The sequence below is a fragment of the Haliaeetus leucocephalus genome, unplaced genomic scaffold (assembly GCF_000737465.1).
Source record: "Haliaeetus leucocephalus isolate CR32 unplaced genomic scaffold, Haliaeetus_leucocephalus-4.0 Scaffold295, whole genome shotgun sequence".
NCBI lineage: Eukaryota > Metazoa > Chordata > Aves > Accipitriformes > Accipitridae > Haliaeetus > Haliaeetus leucocephalus.
This window is the reverse complement of record NW_010972731.1, coordinates 6883732-6902104: the sequence shown is the minus strand read 5'-3', so window position 1 is coordinate 6902104 and position 18373 is coordinate 6883732. Positions and strand designations below refer to the sequence as shown.

The window sequence follows — 18373 nt, the reverse complement described above, 5'->3', positions numbered from 1 at the left end:
CCACCCACCCCCTCCCCGTGGGGCTCTGCCCCCATTAACCCTGACCCTGTCCCCAAATCTGGGCACAGTTCCCAGTCCTGGCACGGGTGGGCACATTGGGGGGGGATTCATCACCTGCTTGGACACTCAAATTTGGGGGTGGGGGGCAATGCAGCCCCTCCAGCAGCTCTGCGACGATGGGTGGCACCGGGGACGAAGCAGGGACAGGGGTTGCACGTCCCAACTCAGCCGCGTCCCCCGCTGTGCCACCACCCCAGGGCCGGCAGGGAACTCCTGTTTGTCCAGTACATTTTTATCCGGTGGAAACCAGCAGCACCGGCAGGTAAATACGCCCGACCGGGTGATAAGGACCTGGCACGAAGGTGTGGGTTTGGCCTCCCAGCTCTGCTCCTGGGGGTGGCCGAGGGACCGACCGGTGGGCACGCACCAGCTCTGGTTTTTACTCTCCCAGCCCTAATTCCGTGCATCAACCGGACAAGGGCCGGAGCAGGGATCTCGGCGCCTGCAGAGCATCACTGGAGCAGGAGAGAGGTGGGAACGCTGACCTCGGAGCTAGGGGACGGGGCGAGCATGCCAAGCGGCACTTCCAAAATGTACCCCAGCCCGGCACGTCCCGCCACGCTCGGATGCCGCAGTGGCACGCGGCGTCTCCTGTTCACCCCAATATCCCCCCGCCGGCATGGGACGGGGCCCTGCTCTAAGAAAGAGCCACACGGACCTTTCCGGGTTTGTTGGGACCAGGAAAAACCCGTCGGAGAAGAGGCGGCGGCGTGGTCCCCTCGCACCCGGCGCTGCCCCGCCGTTTGATGTGGGGCCCGGCCTCGGCGGCCTCGCCGCGCCGGCTCCACGCTGTCATCCTCAGGTAAATAAAGACCAGCACAATTGCCTGCTTGTTTATTAATTTTTGCTTCATCAAAGGCTGCTTTAATCATCTCTCTCCCTCCTGCCATCGCCACTCGCAGCACGCACGGTGTGCCACGGATTAGGACGGGACAGCGGAGCTGTGGGGCTGACCCCGCTCCTGCACCCACGGCACCGCTGCATCCTACCCACACCGGTGGTCCCGAGCCCGTGCGATGCTCCCGGGAGGGACGCACAGGCTGAGGGGTGGCCACCAGCTCCCCACACATCACTTGTTTGGGTGGATTTTCTTGCCTTTCCCTTGATCCTAATGTTGTACAAGTAGTATGGCCCTTCCCCAGGGAGGGAGGGTTTTCCCCTCCGGGATTTACAGACCCTGACGCCCTCGCTGTGGGTCCAGGGTTCACCTGGCACATGACTGCAGAACGCCTGCTCTTTGGAGAAAGGCAGTTTTCCCAACCGGCTCTTATCCTGCCCTGATCCCCCTTTCCTTCCTCACTCCATCCCTGATGTTGTTGGATTATTCCCCACCACATCCCTTGCTGAGGACCTGGCATGCCCTGCATCCCACGGGTGCCAGAGATACCCAGCATTTTTTTTCCACCTAAAAGCTCCTCCGCAGCTCCCCGGACACCTCTACGTGCTGTCCTCGTGGTCCCCAGCTCTTCGCCACCTCCTCGGGGCTCCCTGCGAGCTGACAAAGGCACAGCACCCACAACCGATGCGAGGTCCCCTGCCCCACACGCAGCACCTTCCCGTGCTCCCGGAGCGAGACCGGGATGAGCGGGACACTGCACCTCCAGAAGGGTTTTGGGTGGGAAGCTGGGAAAGAGGGGGACAGGGGTGACCAGTGCCTGTCCCCCCCATTGATGTGCACAGAGATGGGGCAGGGACCCCACAGGCTGGGGGGGGGGTCCCTCCAGGAGTGAAGGGGCTGCTTTTTCCCCAGCGCCTCGGGGCACCGTCCCCCAAAAAAAGGGCACAGCGTTGGCACAGAGCATGGAGCATGGGCCAGGGCTGGCGTCTCCCACGCCGCCGGCTGTGCCTGCCCCGAGACGCGGCTGAGCTGCACCGTGGCTCGGGGCCACGACCTGGCGCCATGCACGGCCCCGCCGGAGCCGGCAGCACCTCGCTGGAAGCGGCTGGTGCCGGGGTTGGCTCCAACCTCTCCAAAAATCCAGCCGAACGGGATGGGCCTCTCCGCAAACCTGTCGGGCCACATTCAGCTGTGCCGGAGCCGGCATCCGCACGCCGCCGGCCGCCCGTGCGCCGCGTTCGACGTGTGCAGCCGACGGGGCCATCGAAAACTCGCTGCCGATGACTCTCCCTGTGTGTCCCGGGTCCCGGCACGGCCACGGCACAGAGGCCCCCCGTGTGTGCCACGGAGGCGGGTGTCCCACCCCGCCGTTCCCCCATCGCCCCTGCCGCGGGGACGCCCGGTTGGGGCAGCCGTGCGTAACAGGTCTCTTCAGCCCAGAGCCAGTCCGAGGCAGTTTTCTGAAACAAGGGCAATTAAAGTAATGGGAAAATGGAAAGTATTCGTAAGGGAGCTGCAGTGGCAGAGGGGGAAGGCGCCGCGGTGAGTCAGCGATCCAAACCGAAGCCCCAGCGCCAGGTAAACAAGCTGCAAACCAGGAGGTGTTAGTCACCGGCTCTGCCCACGCCGGCCCCAACCTGGCAAGGGCATCGGCGAAACCCTCCTGCTCCGGGAAAGGATTCGGCGGCACCAAACCCCACCGGCGAGTGGAGAACGGCACCCGCTCCCTGTCGTGGCGTGGTTGGAGGTCCCGCCAAGGCCATCCACCGCCTCCATCCGTGAGGATGTCACCGGGATGGGGACGTGGTACATGTGGCCGTGCCTTGTTTTGCAGGCAAAGCTGCGATGCGGCACGTTTTCCCACAGGGCCGGGTGCTGCCGGGACAGGAGGACGACTGGGTGCTCCTCCTGGGTGGCCATCGCTCCCTGCGGGACCTTGGGCAAGTCATTTAATCTCTCTGCGCCGCCACCTCGCCATCATTACGGTGGAGCCAGACAGATGGATGCCCAGGGGAGAGGGCAGGATTCACGGTTTAAAAGCTGGCAAGCCCTGGGATCTCCACTGGATCCAGGCTGCGACCGAGCGGCGCCTGCGAGGGCTCCCCTCCTCCTGCCCTGCACCGAGTGGAGTCCCAGCCATGGGGGGCTGGATGCGGCCCCTCGAGCCAGCCAGGCTGGCTGGGGGGGTTCCAGAGCCCCCAGCCCAGCCCCGCCTGGGGAATATCTGGCCAGGGGATGCTTGGAAGCCCCTCAAGCCACCCCGCGTCTAATAGGGGTGAAACCCACAGGTTAGAAATCTGTATGGGGGTGAATAACACCCTCACAGATGAAGGGAAAGTCTCCGGGCTGCCCCAGGTACTGCCTCTGTGCCCTGTCCTACCTGTGCCCTATTTTCCCATTGGGAAAAATAAAAGGACCCAAATTACCCACTGGAGGAAATCCACAGTGCTTGACTGCAGCTGATGCAGCCCAGAGAGAAGGACGCAGCTTCCACAAGGCTGGAAAAGACCACGAGGATGATCCAGCGCAGCCCTCTGCTTTGCTGGATGCACACGCGCACGCACTCAGAGGCTTGAGCTTTTCCCAGAAACCGCATTAAATCATGTCCCACCAAGCAGAGATTTCCTCTTGTCCAGAGATGCCAAATGCCTGCGAGTTCATACCCTTCTCCTAAAATTGGGCCAACGGTTAATTACACTCCCGGTCGGGTTATCGGTGACCGGGTCCCATGGCTGCTTCCTGCCATTGGACCTCGTTGTGCTTTAGCGGGGAAAATCCGGCTTTTTTGTTCCCACGTGTGTCCCCCGGCCTTTTGGCCGGGCTCTGCCTGTTGGGCTGGACAAAGCGGATCCCCCTGCGAGGGGAATGGCTGCCTGTCCTGCCGATTCCCCTCTCACCGCCAGCCTCAGCATCCCTGCGAAAAATATTGTCCCATGGAAAATAGGGTCCCTTCAGCTTCCTCCATCGCTAGCTCCCTCGGCCACCGCCCCTGAGCTGCCAGCCGCAGCCGTCGGATGTCTGCTCTGCTGACTCCATATAATGCAAGTTTTACAAATGAAAATGTCACATGGCCATAAATTAAATACTTTGGAGAAACCCATTATAATGCAGCAACACAATTAGCTTTATCAGCCAGCCCAGAGTCATGCCAAAAACCAAAGCCAACTCACTTGACAGGAGCTGCCATCCATGAAACCAAGCTAACGACCTTAATTATATTTTTAGCTTCTAATTTTTGGCTGACAGTATCCCCAATTACCCGGCCCATAATTTGCCCAGGGACTGCGATCAGCCTACCTGGTCTGTAATTCCCAGGGTCAGCCCTTTTATCCCTTTTAAATATTAGAGTCCCACTGGCCACCCTCCAACCCTCTGGAATTTCCCCAGGGTTTTTAGTGTTAAAAACTAACAGCAAAGCTCTTCGGCAGCCTGCAAGCTCCCCCCCCCCCCCGAGGGTCCTGCCAGCAATGCCTCTCATCCTGAGAAAATCCAGTGATGTCGGAGGTGGGAATGGGGACATATTCCTGCCAGGTTTAAAAAGCCGCATTATCCGATTAGCCGCTCCGGCTAAAGATTGTTCTTTGACTCATCTCCCTTGTCTGCCACCCACACTTAACACCTCAGCACACAGCCCCAGCGCTGAAGCCTCCTTTCCCTACCCCTTCGCTAAGGCATTTATAGGATTTTTATCTTCGCTTCCATGCCAGCCCTCAGCCGAGCCGGATCTTTTCCCATCCAGCCATCCTTGCTCTCCACCTGGCTACCAGGTTTGGGGAGCCGGCCCTGAACACAGCCTGCTTTTCAGTAACGCTTCCCTCTCCTGATCTGCGCCAGGTTTTGGCAAAGTGGCTCTTGCAGCATCACCCCTGACGATGCACATGGGCACCTCTGGAGCCTGGCTACCCCCTGGGCTCGCCCGCAGCCCCCCCGGCACAGCCGCAGCGCCCGGACACTGGTGGGTGCTGAGCATCCTTGGGATGACGCCCCACTGCACACCCGTGGGGTAGTGGCAGGATGAGACGGCGGTGCAAAGGGAAAAATGGAGTGGTGTGGGGTGTATGGGGACATCTGAACCCCAATTTGCACGAGGGGCTGGGGTGAATGGTGGTACTGGGGCCTGGCTGGCCCGGGGGAATGGGCAGGAGCCAGCTTGGCTGTTGTGGGACAGCATCCTTCTTGGCACAAGGGCCCTGGGCTGACTGGGCGAAGGCAGGAGAATGGAATGGCCAGTTGGAGAATGTCCAGGCTGCAAAGGCAACCAGAGCACCCAGCACCCAGCGGGGAGCCAGCCTGGGCTAGCCAAGGGTGCCATCTCCTGGGGAGACACCCAAACAGCCAGGAGCACGGTCGGGTCCAGCATCGCACCCATGTGCAGGATGGGCACCCCTGGGCTTGCAGGATTGGGGAGCTGGAGCTGCACCCCAGGGCTCTCCGGCTCCCCAAGGTTGGGCCGTCGCTGCCTTCAGCTCCCGGCTGGGCTGCAGCGTTGCAGGCAGCCAAGGCAGCTCGAGACGTGGCCGCAAGCATGCCGTGGCCGTTCTTCACGAACCGGACGGCCACGGCTCTGCAACCGCGCGTGGGTCCGGGTCTGGCGCAGACACCCGACGTGCCGCCACGGACCCGGCCGCGCGCCTGCCCGCACCGAAAAACCAGGCAGCGGTGGTGGTTATCGGGCACCGGCAACCCCCGTGGCTTTGGTCACGTAGCCGGTCTGCGCTTTGCCATGAGGAATCAGCGGCGGTGGCAGACACGGAGGACGGCCGGGCAGCGCACAGGGGTTGGGCGCATCCTGACACCGGTGCAATCGAGAGCACGTGTCCACAGGGAATTAGGGTGAAAGAAATGAGTCCTCAGCAGCCGTGCTCGGAGACATCTGTGCTGACCCCGGCCTCGCAGTTGCTGGTTTCGACCCAAAATGATTCCTCTTCCCCTTCCCCCTGCCACGGTCCCTTTTTTCAGGTCCCAGAGGGAGCGTGTGTGCGAGCAAATGCCTTGGCCGAGGCGCAGCCCTGCCCAAGCACGGGGACTGCAAAAGGCAGATGGGCTGAGGAGAGGCTGGGAGGAGAATATCCCAGCAAAGCTGCTCAAAGGGAAGGCGAGGCATCCCCCAAAAAATTTTGGAGCCAAACATCATCCACCCTGTCTGCCTGTTACCTGTAGCTCTCCTTTCAGCAACGCCGCTGGGGCAAGAGCCCAGAAAAAAAAAAAAGATTTTATTGTTGGGACAAAACTGGGCTCTATCGCCCCAAATAGACAGTGGCACCTTGGGAGCCATACGCAGATGGGTGCTGAAGGATGCAAACCGATGCTGTGAGATGCAAAGCCATGCAGAGGGATGCATGGGGAACTGCCGAGCGATGCTCTCCCATGAGGAGCACACGGCAAGGGAAGGGTTTAACCCAGGAACCCAGAACAGGGTGCTGGCAGCTGCTGCCCGATCCCTGCCTGTGTCCCAGAGCCTGGGGATGACTCCAGGCAAGCCAGGCCTTGGCTGCGAGACGGAATCATGTTTGGAGGTGCTTAAGAGCCACACACCGTCCTCGGAGGCTGCGGGAGGGGGTGATGCTGCTCGGGGCACAGAGGGTCAGGCTGCTGGGGCGCACGGCCAAGGAGATGCATACACCGCAGCATATGTCGCAACACACACCGAGAATTTTAAAGCCGAAATCACACTGCCTGATCTCTGCTCAGCGAGGAGGGACAAACCGCCCCCAAGTGCTTCTCACTTCCCTCTTGAGGACACACCAGGGTGGAAACTGCAAGTCTTCTGCTGCTATTTACAGAGGCAGGTTTCCCCTGCAAAACCCCAAGAGCCGGAGGGCAGGGCTGGGGCCATCGCTCCAGGGCCACGCTCTGCCGCGCTCAAGCAGGGCAGGCAATGCCAAAATCGTGATTTCCTTTGCCGTCGGCTTCAGCTCTGCAGGCGAACGGGCCGCGGGGTACAGCGCTAGCGGGACGAATCTGCGTGTGGATGGCCACCAACGACGTGCACTCAGAGGTGCATTTTCCCCCCAAGCCCTTGCATCATGCAACGCCCCCCCCATCCCAGCCATGCCTCTGCCCTCCTGCTCCCTCCCAGGACCCTCTGCAGGTCTTCCCAGCGGGACACTCAAGCCCAGCAATGATCCCGTCCTTTGCAACCGATGCACGTGCAGAGCCACGACGCGTGGCACAGCATTGGTGCCACGGTGTCCCTGTGGCCACGATGTGCCTCCCCTCCCGGTCCTCGCTCCGAGCCCCGTGGTCCGTCGGACGGTGCCGATGCTGGTTCCCTCCCTCCGGCAGGAGCTGGGACACGATGGGCCACATCCAGCCACTTCGGGGCCGAGCAGCCATGAGGTGCTGGGTTTCTCTGCTTGGGGGCTTTGCTCCCTGTGAGCAGGTTCAGCCTCCAATGTCCCTGCGACCGACACAGTGCGTTGCACCCCACAGGCTGCCTTTTGGTCTCTCTCTCAGTTGCAGATCACCATGGTAAGCATAAAGTAGGAGTTTTTGAACCGAATGGAAAAAACCTTGACGCTGCCCTGCTGATGTTTATAGAAAGTAACAGGTATTGCTTCTTCCTTCCCCTTCAGCTGCTTCTGCAGAAAGGTGGTGCCGGACTGAGCTGAGTCACTCTCCTGCCGTGCTCCCAGCACCCCTCGCCCCTTCCCAGTGGCACAGCCACGGCAAAGCCCTGCCCAGCACCTCTGCAAAAAAGGGGGAGAAACCTCCAGAAAGGAACGCGCTGCCAGTGGAAAAGGGCGAAACCAGTAACCGCACAGCCTGGCTTTGCTTTGCTAGCCATTCCCTATGGAGCATCATGTCACCGGCCAGACGTACCCAGAGGATTTTGCTGGTCGGAGGCACCGGGGCAGCCGTGGTGGCTGTCGCAGCCCGCTCCCTCCTGTGCCGGCTGAGCGAGGGCAGACGCTCTCAGCAGCACGGCGCGGTCTGAATCCCACCTCTGAGGCAGCCCTGGGGGTGCCGCCTGGCTGCTCCTTCGTGGGTTTGCTGATCAAGCCCATTCTACTTGCAGGGTGAGGTGAGATCTAAAAATAAATATACACTACATACTTCTGGAGGCTGGCAGCAGTACAGAGGTAGCTCTTTCCCTCTGTGAAAACCGAGCCATGTTATTAATGCGTCGTGCACCTCCGTTGCCAGCAGCGAGGGCCCGGTGCCCAGCCAGGACCTCCGTTGCCCACGCAGGACAGGGCAGCACAGGAGAGCGCAGCCCTCTTGCAACCCTCCTGCCTCCAAGGCACGGATGCCCTAGAGGAAAACGGTATTTGAAGCACGTTATTGGGGCCCACGAGATGCTCTACGTGCCGCGAGCGGGAGATAGGTGAGCAGTGTGGGTTGACCATCCTGCGGACAGGGAAAGGATGGGTGCACAGAGCGGTGCTGAGTCCTGGCCGGAGGCAGGGAAAGCTGCAGCTGCTCCGGCAGGCGAGGGCGGCCGGCCCTCGGTGCCGTGCGGGATGTTACCGGCGGGGGTCTGCCGGCCAGGACACAGAGCCCCGGCAAGGAGACTTGCTCCTTTCCACCTACAGCCCCGTGCACGACCATCCCCCGTGGCTGCACGGCCTCATGCTCCGACATAGCTGCTCCTTCTTGGCAAAGCCTGGGAAAGCAATAACCCACAGGGTTGCCCGCTGGCTCTCCTGACCCAGGATACCTCTTTCCTCTCCGGAGCAAAACATCCTTCTCTGCAGAAGAAAACATCCCACTGCAGCCAAGCAATGCAAGGGCAGGTGCTGCAGAGCCCCCCAGCCCTGCAAGCCCCTCCGCAACGTGGCCACCTGGCCCAGGACCCCCGTCCCTGTGCCCGGTGACACATCTCCTCGCAGGGTGCCTCCCCCCTTGGCCCCTGTGCCCCCCGGCAGCCCAGGGATGCCCGGCGAGCCAATGCAATGCGCTGCGCGTGCGGCTGATTTGCATCAAAGGGATAAGGGGAAACCCCAGGAAACGCATGGCCCAGGCATTAATCAAATCTATCTCTAATAATAAACCTCCCGAGCGATGCGCGGGCTCGCGGCTGGAGCTCGCAGTGCGATGGCAGGAGCCGAGGGGGAATAGACATCACAGGAGAGTCAAATGTGAGTTACCCCATGGAGGGGCTGCGTGGGGAGGTGGGGGTGAGGGGCTTGTCCATGCCAAGGCTGGGGGCCACGGCGACGTTTCCAGAGCGCTCGCAGAGAGCAGAGGGTCTCCCCAGGCTCTCGCTGGAGTAGCAGAGCCACAACAAAGGGCTTCCACCCTGCTGAAGACGGTCGCTTAATGCTTTGGATGAGGGGTCCCACAGGGGAGTTTGGGGTGCTGGTCTTTGGTGGGTGCGGAGGCAGAGGGGGAAACGCACCCGGGTCTGCAGAAAAACGCGTGGCTGCAAAGCCCGGCTGCACCATGCTGAGAGCACCACGCGTACCTAGAGGGTCCCCGGGCCGGGGAGCTCAGCTGTTGGGCAGGATTTTTCCCAGATGGGGCCAAACACCCGGCTTGGACCTGCCCTCGCAGCAGCAGGGAAGGAGCTGCCCAGGCTGCAGCCCCCCAACTTAGGCAGGGCCCCAAATCTCCTTTTCCCCTGCGGTTATCCCATGTGAAACCCCACGGTAGCTCACGGATGGCCAGGCTCACCGCCATCCCCAGGGCTCACCGCTATCTGTCGAGGTCTTCTTTTTGGGTACAAAATATCTTCAAAGGGCATCTGAGGAGACCGCTGGCCCGAGCCTCACTCTGCCCTGGGGAATGTCTTCAGTCACCTCGGTAGAAAGTAATTATTTAATTTTATAGCAATGTTAATTGAACAACTGCGACTATAAGGCCAGCGTTCCTGTGCAGAGTGGGTTTATCCCTGTTGCCCTGAGAACAGGACACGAAATGTGCTCCCTGGATAGGAGCCAGTTCACAGCAGGCACTGGATGAAGCCCGTCCTCAGCCCCTCTGCGGGGAAGGTGCTGTGCAGGCAACGGCAGGACAGACGGACGCTCAAAGTGCCCGATTGCTGCACACTCCCAAGTACTAGAAAGAAGGAGGGATCCCAGCCAGAGCACAGGGACTTTTCTATATAAAAGCCAAAATTTGGCTTTGCAAAGGCTGCACCGCACCAAAGCCAGTGCCACGCTGCAGCATCGGGAAGTTTTAAACCTTTCGGGCCCCGTCAGCACCGGCATTGTCCCATCCATGCAGGAAACAGCTGCAGCTGCCCGGTGCGGCTCCGCAGAGGGATGTGGTCACCCGCGAGCCCTCTCGGTCAGCAAACGGCACGTTGCCACCGCGGCCGCCCTCGTGCTGCGTTAGTGCTTCCTGCAGTTTCTCGGTCGTGCTCACCGCAGACCCCACGTGCGGCACGGCGCGGCGTGGCACGGAAAAAGAGTGGGGACATCAGCAGGGACCGATGCTGGCACTTGGGTTGCCTCCAAGGCCAAACCCTGCGGTGGCACAGGTGAGGCTGCTGCACCCGAAGATGGGGACACGCACAAATATTTCAGCTGCTAATAAGTAAATGCTCGTTAGCAAGCTAATTCTTAAAATTGTAAGTTGTTGGCTAGATTTCTGTGCTGCTGATGCCTCGCTCCTCTGCCTTTGGCATCACACCCAGCCCCCACGGACACGGTGCACCGCGGCAGAGGAGGATGGGACGAATGGCTCCTGGCGGGGACAAGAGCACGTCCACCTCCAGGTGTCCCAGCTGGCGCTGGTTAAACCAGTGCTTAAAGGTCTCCCAGTGAGATGATACTGCATTCAGCTCTGGGCCCCCCCCAACATAAGAAGGACATGGACCTGTTGGATTGAGTCCAGAGGAGGGTCACGAAGGTGATCAGGGGGCTGGAGCACCTCTCCTATGAAGCCAGGCTGAGAGAGTTGGGGTTGTTCAGCCTGGAGAAGAGAAGGCTGTGGGGAAACCTTAGAGGAGCCTTCCAGTACCTAAAGGGGGCCTACAAGAAAGCTGGAGAGGGACTTCTTACAAGGGCATGTAGTGATAGGACAAGGGGTAATGGCTTTAAACTGAAAGAGGGTAGATTTAGATTAGATATGAGGGTGGTGAGGCACTGGCACAGGTTGCCCAGAGAGGTTGTGGATGCCCCATCCCTGGCAGTGTTCAAGGCCAGGTTGGATGGGGCTTGGAGCAACCTGGTCTAGTGGAAGGTGTCCCTGCCCATGGCAGGGGGGTTGGAACTAGATGATCTTTAAGGTCCCTTCCAACCCAAACCATTCTATGATTCTATGCTGTCCCTCCTTCTGCTGCTTAGGGGAGTTTTACACATCAAAACCAGGTTTCGTTATGATGCCAGAACACCAAAGGGAGATGTCAGAAATTACACACAAGATGGCACAGACTGCCCTGACGCCACAGAGGAATTCAGAAATTTCCAGAATTAAAAATTATTTCAGATGAAGTTGCCAGTGGTCATTCTGGTGGTACTTCTGTTATTTTCAGAAAAGCATATAAAAGACAGGAGTGGTTCCCACTGCTCTTACTCCTGCAGGCAGATGCGTGCATCCCCAGACCCTTGGGGTACAGCACAGGGCCACCTATAAGCCAGGGTGGTCTTCCTGCACGTCCCGAGGGACCAGCACAGGACATGCTCACATAGGGTTACAATTTGAAGAGCTTGCTAAGCCTGAAGCAGGTTTTGCTGTACGTTCTTGCCCGAGCCTAGGACCAGAGAGGGTTGGGGCACAGCTGGGCATCCCCCTGCGAGGGGTCCCAGCCCCAGCAAAGGGACCAGTGGTGGCCCGTGGTGGCCACCCCATACCTACTTGCCTCTCATTCCACAGCCATGGATGGGACGGACATCGAGTGGGATGCCATGAACAACTGCACCGATCAGCAGTACTGGGACACCCTCGTCTGCCAGTGCATCCCCTGCAGCCTCGTATGCGGCCAGCCCACAGTGAGGAGGTGTGCTGCCCTGTGCGGTGAGTGCCGGGCAGCCCTGCGGAGCTGTCCTTGGATCCAAGCAGGCAGCGAAGGGACAAAGCTGGGAGGGGGGATCAGGCCCCGCGATGAACCATGGGGCAGGCTCTGAGCCAGCTCAGCTTAACAGAGCTTTGAGCCAAAAATGCTGGGGAACGTGATGGCTTCCCAGCGATGGGCTGGGTCTGGCAACAGCTCAGCACAGACCGAGATCAAGTTGCCCACGTCTCTGTCCTGCTGCTTTCTGGGGTCACGGGGAGACTTCCCAGAGCTGCATCAAGGCTCGTATCCCCCATCGGTGACACCCCACTCTCCAAAGGCAGGGCGCTGAGACACATCAGGTTCAGCTGATGTGGATAATGACAAACTCGAGCTGTAGGTTTGCGAGGCTGTACTGCGAGCCTTGTGCTGGGGCAGGCACCGAGGTGTAGCAATGAAAGGTGGGAAGAAGGAAAGGAGACTGATGTACTTTGCACCCAAACCCTGTATGCAGCCCTACGCATGGCCCCTTCCCTCCCCAGCGAGCCGCAGTCCAGGACTGCTGCACCCTGTCCTAGGGCGCAGGGGACCCAGCCCTGCACGCTGCATGCAGCGACAAGTCACATCTCCCTGTTGAGGCTAGGAGATGCCATCCCTAGGGTCCCGAGCCAGTGCTCAGGCAGGTTTTGGTATGTCCCAAAAACCCATGCAAGCCCCAGGGCAGCAGCAGCAACAGCTCTAAGAGAAGCAACGAGAAGCTCCCTGCCGCAGGTGGGTACAGCTGCACATGTCTGGCTGCCTACCATCCCCTCCCCGCGCAGCTGCCAGCCAATGCCTTCCCCCAGTTTTCATCATACGGCCAAACACCACCACAAATCTTGTGGATCTGTCACCCTGCCAGCCCTTGAGATGTTGTCGACACTTACAGCAGCGTGCAGGTCTTGCCCTGTGCCCGTCAGAGCCGGGAGCTCATTCAGAGCGGCCACGGGCTCCTCCTCGCATGAACCCAGGCGCTGGGAGCGGTGGGAAGGCAGCGGTTTGGGACCCTCGTGCTCAAATGGCAGGGGAGGAGGACACACTCGGGACACTGTGTTCATCTCTGTCCCCTCCTGCAGCATCCAGGGACTGCAACAGGAGAGCCGGCTTCTACTACGACGAGCTCCTGAAAAAGTGCATCAACTGCACCACCATCTGCGGGCAGCACCCGAGGCAATGCGCCCCGACCTGCGAAAGTAAGGCTGCACATAAGGGCAGGCAGAGCAGGGATGCGGGGCAGGACCCCCCAGGGCTGGGCTGGAAAAGGAGCCAGGTTATGGGACCAAAGTTAGGAAAGGGGCAGCAAACCCCCTTCTCTTCGTCCTGGGGGGGTTGCGTGGTTGTGCGCTGCTATGGGACTGGGACCGGGGAAAAGAAAAGCAGAGCATCTGCCTCTCTCCTGTTTTCTTTGTCACACAACTCCATCATGCAGTGTGTTTTACAGACCTGTCCTTTGGCTCTACCAGCCAGGAGCAGCATCAGCCGTTGAATTTCTCACCTTGCTGAGCTGCCTCCAGCCCTTGGGGAGGGGGAGCGGGAGGGGACGGGTTATTTTCCCTGAGATCTGCAATTCCCACATTGGGGTTGAGACACGATCACTGGAGAAGGGGGAAGAGTGGGAATGGGGGGTGGGAAGGGATCTCCTCTACCTCGCCATGGAAGAGAAACGCAAGCAAACACAGGCGGTGCATAGCTGCTTTCAAATTCTTTCCAAGAAAGAACGCGCGAGTGCTATTAGCGCTCTCCCTATCAGAAAGTCAACAGCGTGAAGCGTGTACCCGAAGGGTTTCTAAGCACAACTCATCTCTGCCTGGCCCACAGCGAGTGCCCTGGCGGCCACCCCCCCTCCGCCGGCCGCCCTGGTCACGGCTTCGCCGCCCACGGCCGTGCTGGAGCAGAAGGTGTGCGTGGAGCAGGAGCCGTGGCTGGTGGTGTACCTGCTGCTGGGGCTCTGCCTCTGCGCCCTCATCTGCTCCCTTCTCCTGGGCTGGACCCACCTGCGGAGGAAGGGAGAGGTGGTCTCCTGCCAAGCCAGCGCTGGGACCTGCCACCGCAGGGAGGACTCCGCCAAAGGTGAGTGCTGGCTGCACTGGGGGGACTGGGAGGGGATGGGGAAGCTTGTGGTGGACGGGCTCCCACGTACCGCTGGGAGGGACAGAAAGCAGAGACAGTTTGTAACAGGGGTAGGGAGGAAAAGTAAAGCCAGGGACATGCAACGCGGTTCAGTCTGAGCTTGGAAGCGGAGCAGGACTGGAGCCCTGTGCCCCGGTTCTCCACCGTAACCCTCTTCTCAGCCGCTCTCTTGCAAAGTCACAGGCACAGCTTCCCACTGCCACGCAGGGGCTGGAGCTGCACCGTCAACCAGTAACTCCAGTCTCCATCCAGAGGCCAAGAGGCAGCCGAGCTGTGGGGAGGAGGAGTTGCAAAAAGCCAACCCTCTTCCAAAATGAAGCACCTTTCCAAGGAAGACCCAGGGCTTTCGTGGCAATTGCAGCTCCGGTTTCCTTCACTCGGGGCTGTGCTGGGGCTGCTTTGGGGCCAACTGCTGCCTGGCAAGGACCAGGGTAACGCAGGCTACTTGCTCCTTCAAACAGGCTAATGATGCAGCCCGTCTGCTGAATTATCTTGCAGCATCAAATGCCAAAGTTTTAGCTCTGCAGCCAGAGGGGTTTCACAAGTCTTTGCTTTAGGGAGAAAAGATAGGGAAAGGATAACATGCAGTAAGTCAACATAGAAAATGTGTTTTTATTCTCCCTCTTCCTTTCCTCCCTTGCCTTTAAAAATAAAAAGGTCTGTCTACCTGTTTATGTACACACATACATATTTACATATGTACACTTCAAAGCTAGTCATGCTGGATGTCAAAAAATCACAGAGGAAAAGCCCACGAGCCGGCATGTGGCTCGGAGTCACGCTCCAGCAGAACTGTAATTCAAGCCATTCCTATCTGCTTTGGCTGAAGGACGCAGTGGCACTGAACGTTCACTTTTCAGGGAAGCCGCCAGGTTCAAAGTGATTTACTGTGTGCTTTGCAATACCCCAAGTCTAACCTTGCTCATGAGATGTCAGATGATGGAGCAGAGCCCTTTGACAGCTAGCGTCCAGCCTGCAGATCATTGTGGGTCCCTTGAACCGGCCGTGGGCAGCCAGCCTGCCACGCTGCACTTGCCAGAGCTCTGGCACCTCGCACAGCGCTGCGCCATTGCATTTGCACATGCTGCAAAAGCAGCATTTAACAAAAAGACAATTTACATGTAACATTATAAGTATTACAATTGCTTTAGCGCTTAAACCTCCAGCTTTCCTGTTCAAGGGACTTTCCCATTTCCTCCTCAGATCTCACCTCCCAGGGTGGCAGGACTAGGTGTGAGCACGTAGGCGATGCATTACATACAACACACAGAGACGTGGGCTTTTTCAAAGTGATGGGAGGTGGATGTCCTCGCCAGTTCCAGGACCAGCTCTTTATAGGCTCTAGTGCGGCACTGCAAAGCATTTCTTGGGTAAAAGGTGCTCTGAAAAATCCTTAAGCTAATACACATAGTTTATTTGCAGATCGTCTGGTGGAAGCGGGCAGGGTTGGTGATGGATCCACTGGCAGCAGGGTCCCAGAGCCGGTAGAAACCTGTGGCTTCTGCTTCCCTGGACACGGCTCTGCTGTACAAGAGACCAAATCGTGCCACAGCACCTCCTATCACATAGGGGAAAGAGCTGCTCCCTCTCACATCGGGATATGCAGCATGGGAAGCGCTGGGGCCATTCCCAGCCCTGGCGATGGGCACTTCAAAATCATATGTTCTCCTTCACAAGAGAAGACGCCCATGGCATGACCGTAGTGAATATTCCTGCACGGGATCAGAAAGGAGGGATGCTCCCTCTGCCCCCAAAACACAGCTGCTTCACCCTCCGTTTCCAGTGACTGTAACAGCTTCTACCAGGACCAGCAGACCTGGCACAGTCTTTGCCCAAGGGCTGTAGGCTACAGACAGTGCTGTTTTCTTCCACTCGGGAAATGAAATTCTCATTATTCTTCTGTCACTGGGAGCGCACAAGTCGCTTGCCTTTTAGCTGTGTCTTCATCCTCTGACCTGACCTCTGCAAGCTCCTCCGTGCATCCCGTTCATTGGGAGTGATGTTTCATTGGAGCTTTTCATCCTGGTTCCACCATCAGCATCACTTTGTCTCTGCAAAGGGTGTTGATGCAGAGCCAGGATCAGACTGTGGTGTCCATCAGTCCCCACGGAGAGCACACCTTTCCCTGCTTGAAAACTCTACCGCGTAACACAAGTGATTTACAAGCAGAGCTGTAAGCATCTCAAACATGGACTCAGACCTAAGAAATTACTCGTGGAAGTTATAATGACCACTGAATGCCACTGCCATGCTCTCAAGAGTGGCGTGTTTTCTGATTTTAGCAGACTTTTCTTTGCAGGACAGAGTATTTGGTAAGACACAATGTGGAAAGCTCTGCTTGGGAGGGGAGAAGAGGTCATGGGTGATGGCGAGGCTTTGCCTTGCGGTGGGACATGACACTGCATGGGAGGAGCTGGGACAGGCACCATAATCCCCAATGGAATTGGGTTTAAATGTGAAAGCTCATCCAAGGCTGAGAACTTTCTAAGAGACTGGATTTATGTATGTCTGGTAAAAGTGATGAACCAGCTAGAGATACAGCTGCTTTGAGGGAAGATTTTAGCTGACCTGGCTTTGAAAGCTACTATGGAAAAATAGGGGTTTCAACATGTAATTTGAAGTTCTCATTTTCCCTAAAGGAGAGTGTAGGAATTTTTTGCTTGGTGAGAAATCACACCTGGTAGGAGCTCATCCCCTCCACTTCCTCAAACTAGAGCTTCAAATTTGAAAGAATAAATATGAATCAATGTATGTACAAGTTAGCACTGGCAAAGTAGACAGCTGGAGAAAGCATGAGTAGATAGTTCTAACAGACTCTGTCCCTTCATATTATATATTACATATTTCTTTAAAGGTCAATGTTTTCTTATCACTAAAGAAGACACCACCGGGGGGTGACCATGACAAAGCCAGTGCCACGAGTGATGTCTGGTCACAAAGCAGAAAGGTGTTAGGACCACATGAAACCCTTTAGGACAAGAGAGTGCAAAAGGCGGTTTAAGGTGAGGACTAAGAGCCCATGCGTTGGTCCAACAGCTGGTACGTGGGGCAAAGTTTGGCTGTCTTGAATTGCTCCTGGAACCGACCTGGCAATTCTCTGTCTTGTTATCCTTGCATATTGCCTTTCATCTCTTACCTCTGTTATCGAAGTCCTTATCCCACAACAGCACCAGGGACGAGTTCTGTATTGTGCTGCATTTGCATCCAAGGGGAGAAAATAAGCCTTTTCAAAACCGAGATCTCGTTTTACTCACATGGGCCTCCTAAACACGACGGGTGAGCCCTGAAGGCCACCACCCCGCAGTGCGATGGGGAGAGCAAGGGCTTACCCACGTGTGCGGAGAACGAAACGCAGACCCCGGCCATCGGCAAGGCTCTGGCAGGGAATGACGACAGCAGCAGCCTCCGATGGCCGATTCCCCCCCACCCCCGGACCTCCACCTGCTGAACCTCTCACACTCCGGTCACCTCCCACCCCATCAGCCTGAAGACCCTCTTGGCCTCCCACTCCATCCTGGCATCGCCTCTCACAGTAAACCCCCTGGGGCCTCCAACTCTGTAACATCATCTTCCGTGGCCTTAGCTCCTGTCGTTCCCCCCCCCCGCCGTGGAATCTGCTCCAATGGCCTCTGGTCTCATGGTCAGTTCCCGTGCTCTCCTGCCCCACGGCCTCAGCTCCCGTAGTCTCCAACACCACAGCCCCAGATACCACGGTATCGTTAGCATCCCGATCCCTCTAAACCTCCAAAAGTCTTTCGGTCCCAGAAGCCACGTCAGCCCACACGTGCGCCCACCCTCAACTCTTCCTCAGCCTCCTGCCCACTTTTGGCCTCCACCCTTGCTCAGCCTCAACCCTTCCCTGGTCTCCCACCCCTGCTCGGCCTCAATTTCTCTTCGGCCTGCATCTCTGCCCAGACTGATCTCTACATCAGCTTCCCCCAGTCTCTCAGTTTCCATTCCAGCTCGGCCTTACTCTTTCTTGCCCTCCCAATGTCTTTCAGCATCTCCTCTTGCCCTGCCCTTTCAGTCTCCCCCAGTCTCCACTTGTATTCTCGCTCACCCTCCGCTCCTGCTCCTCCTCACTCTCCTCTTCAGCCTCCCTCAGCGCTTTGCCCTGTCCCTGTTCTCCGTCAGCCTCCAGTTTGTGCTCGCCCTCGCAGAGTCTCACGGCCTCCCCTCACCCTCCACTCCCACTATGGCCTCCTACACCAGTACGTCCTCCACTCCCACTGGGCCTCCCACTCCTGCCCAGCCTCCCCCCGCCAGCTTGACCTCCCACTCAGGCTCGGCCTCCCCAGCACCAAAAACGCTGACTCTTTCCTTGATTTCCCCTCCCCACGGCCTCCCCCTCTCAGCCTCCGCAGGGCGAAGGGGTTTCGCACTTACCCTGGGGCAGCACCACCATGTCCCATCGTCATCATCGTCGC

At 58.3% G+C, this 18373-nt stretch overlaps 1 protein-coding gene across 1 annotated transcript; it reads left to right on the top strand.

The window, feature by feature from the left end:
• The first annotated feature begins 11661 nt into the window (after nt 1–11661).
• Nucleotides 11662–15643, top strand: TNFRSF13B (tumor necrosis factor receptor superfamily, member 13B). The gene is made up of 4 exons (XM_010570359.1): nt 11662–11800; nt 12893–13009; nt 13635–13886; nt 15369–15643. Exons 1-4 carry the CDS (start codon nt 11662–11664, stop codon nt 15641–15643), a joined length of 783 nt encoding a protein of 260 aa, XP_010568661.1.
• The last annotated feature ends 2730 nt before the right edge of the window (nt 15644–18373 follow it).

Coding starts and splice junctions, on each gene's coding strand:
- TNFRSF13B (XM_010570359.1), top strand. CDS start 11,662: ATGGATGGGACGGACATCGAGTGGGATGCCATGAACAACTGCACCGAT. Junction 13,010..13,634: donor ATGCGCCCCGACCTGCGAAA/GTAAGGCTGCAC, acceptor CCTGGCCCACAG/CGAGTGCCCTGGCGGCCACC. Junction 13,887..15,368: donor CAGGGAGGACTCCGCCAAAG/GTGAGTGCTGGC, acceptor GTTTATTTGCAG/ATCGTCTGGTGGAAGCGGGC.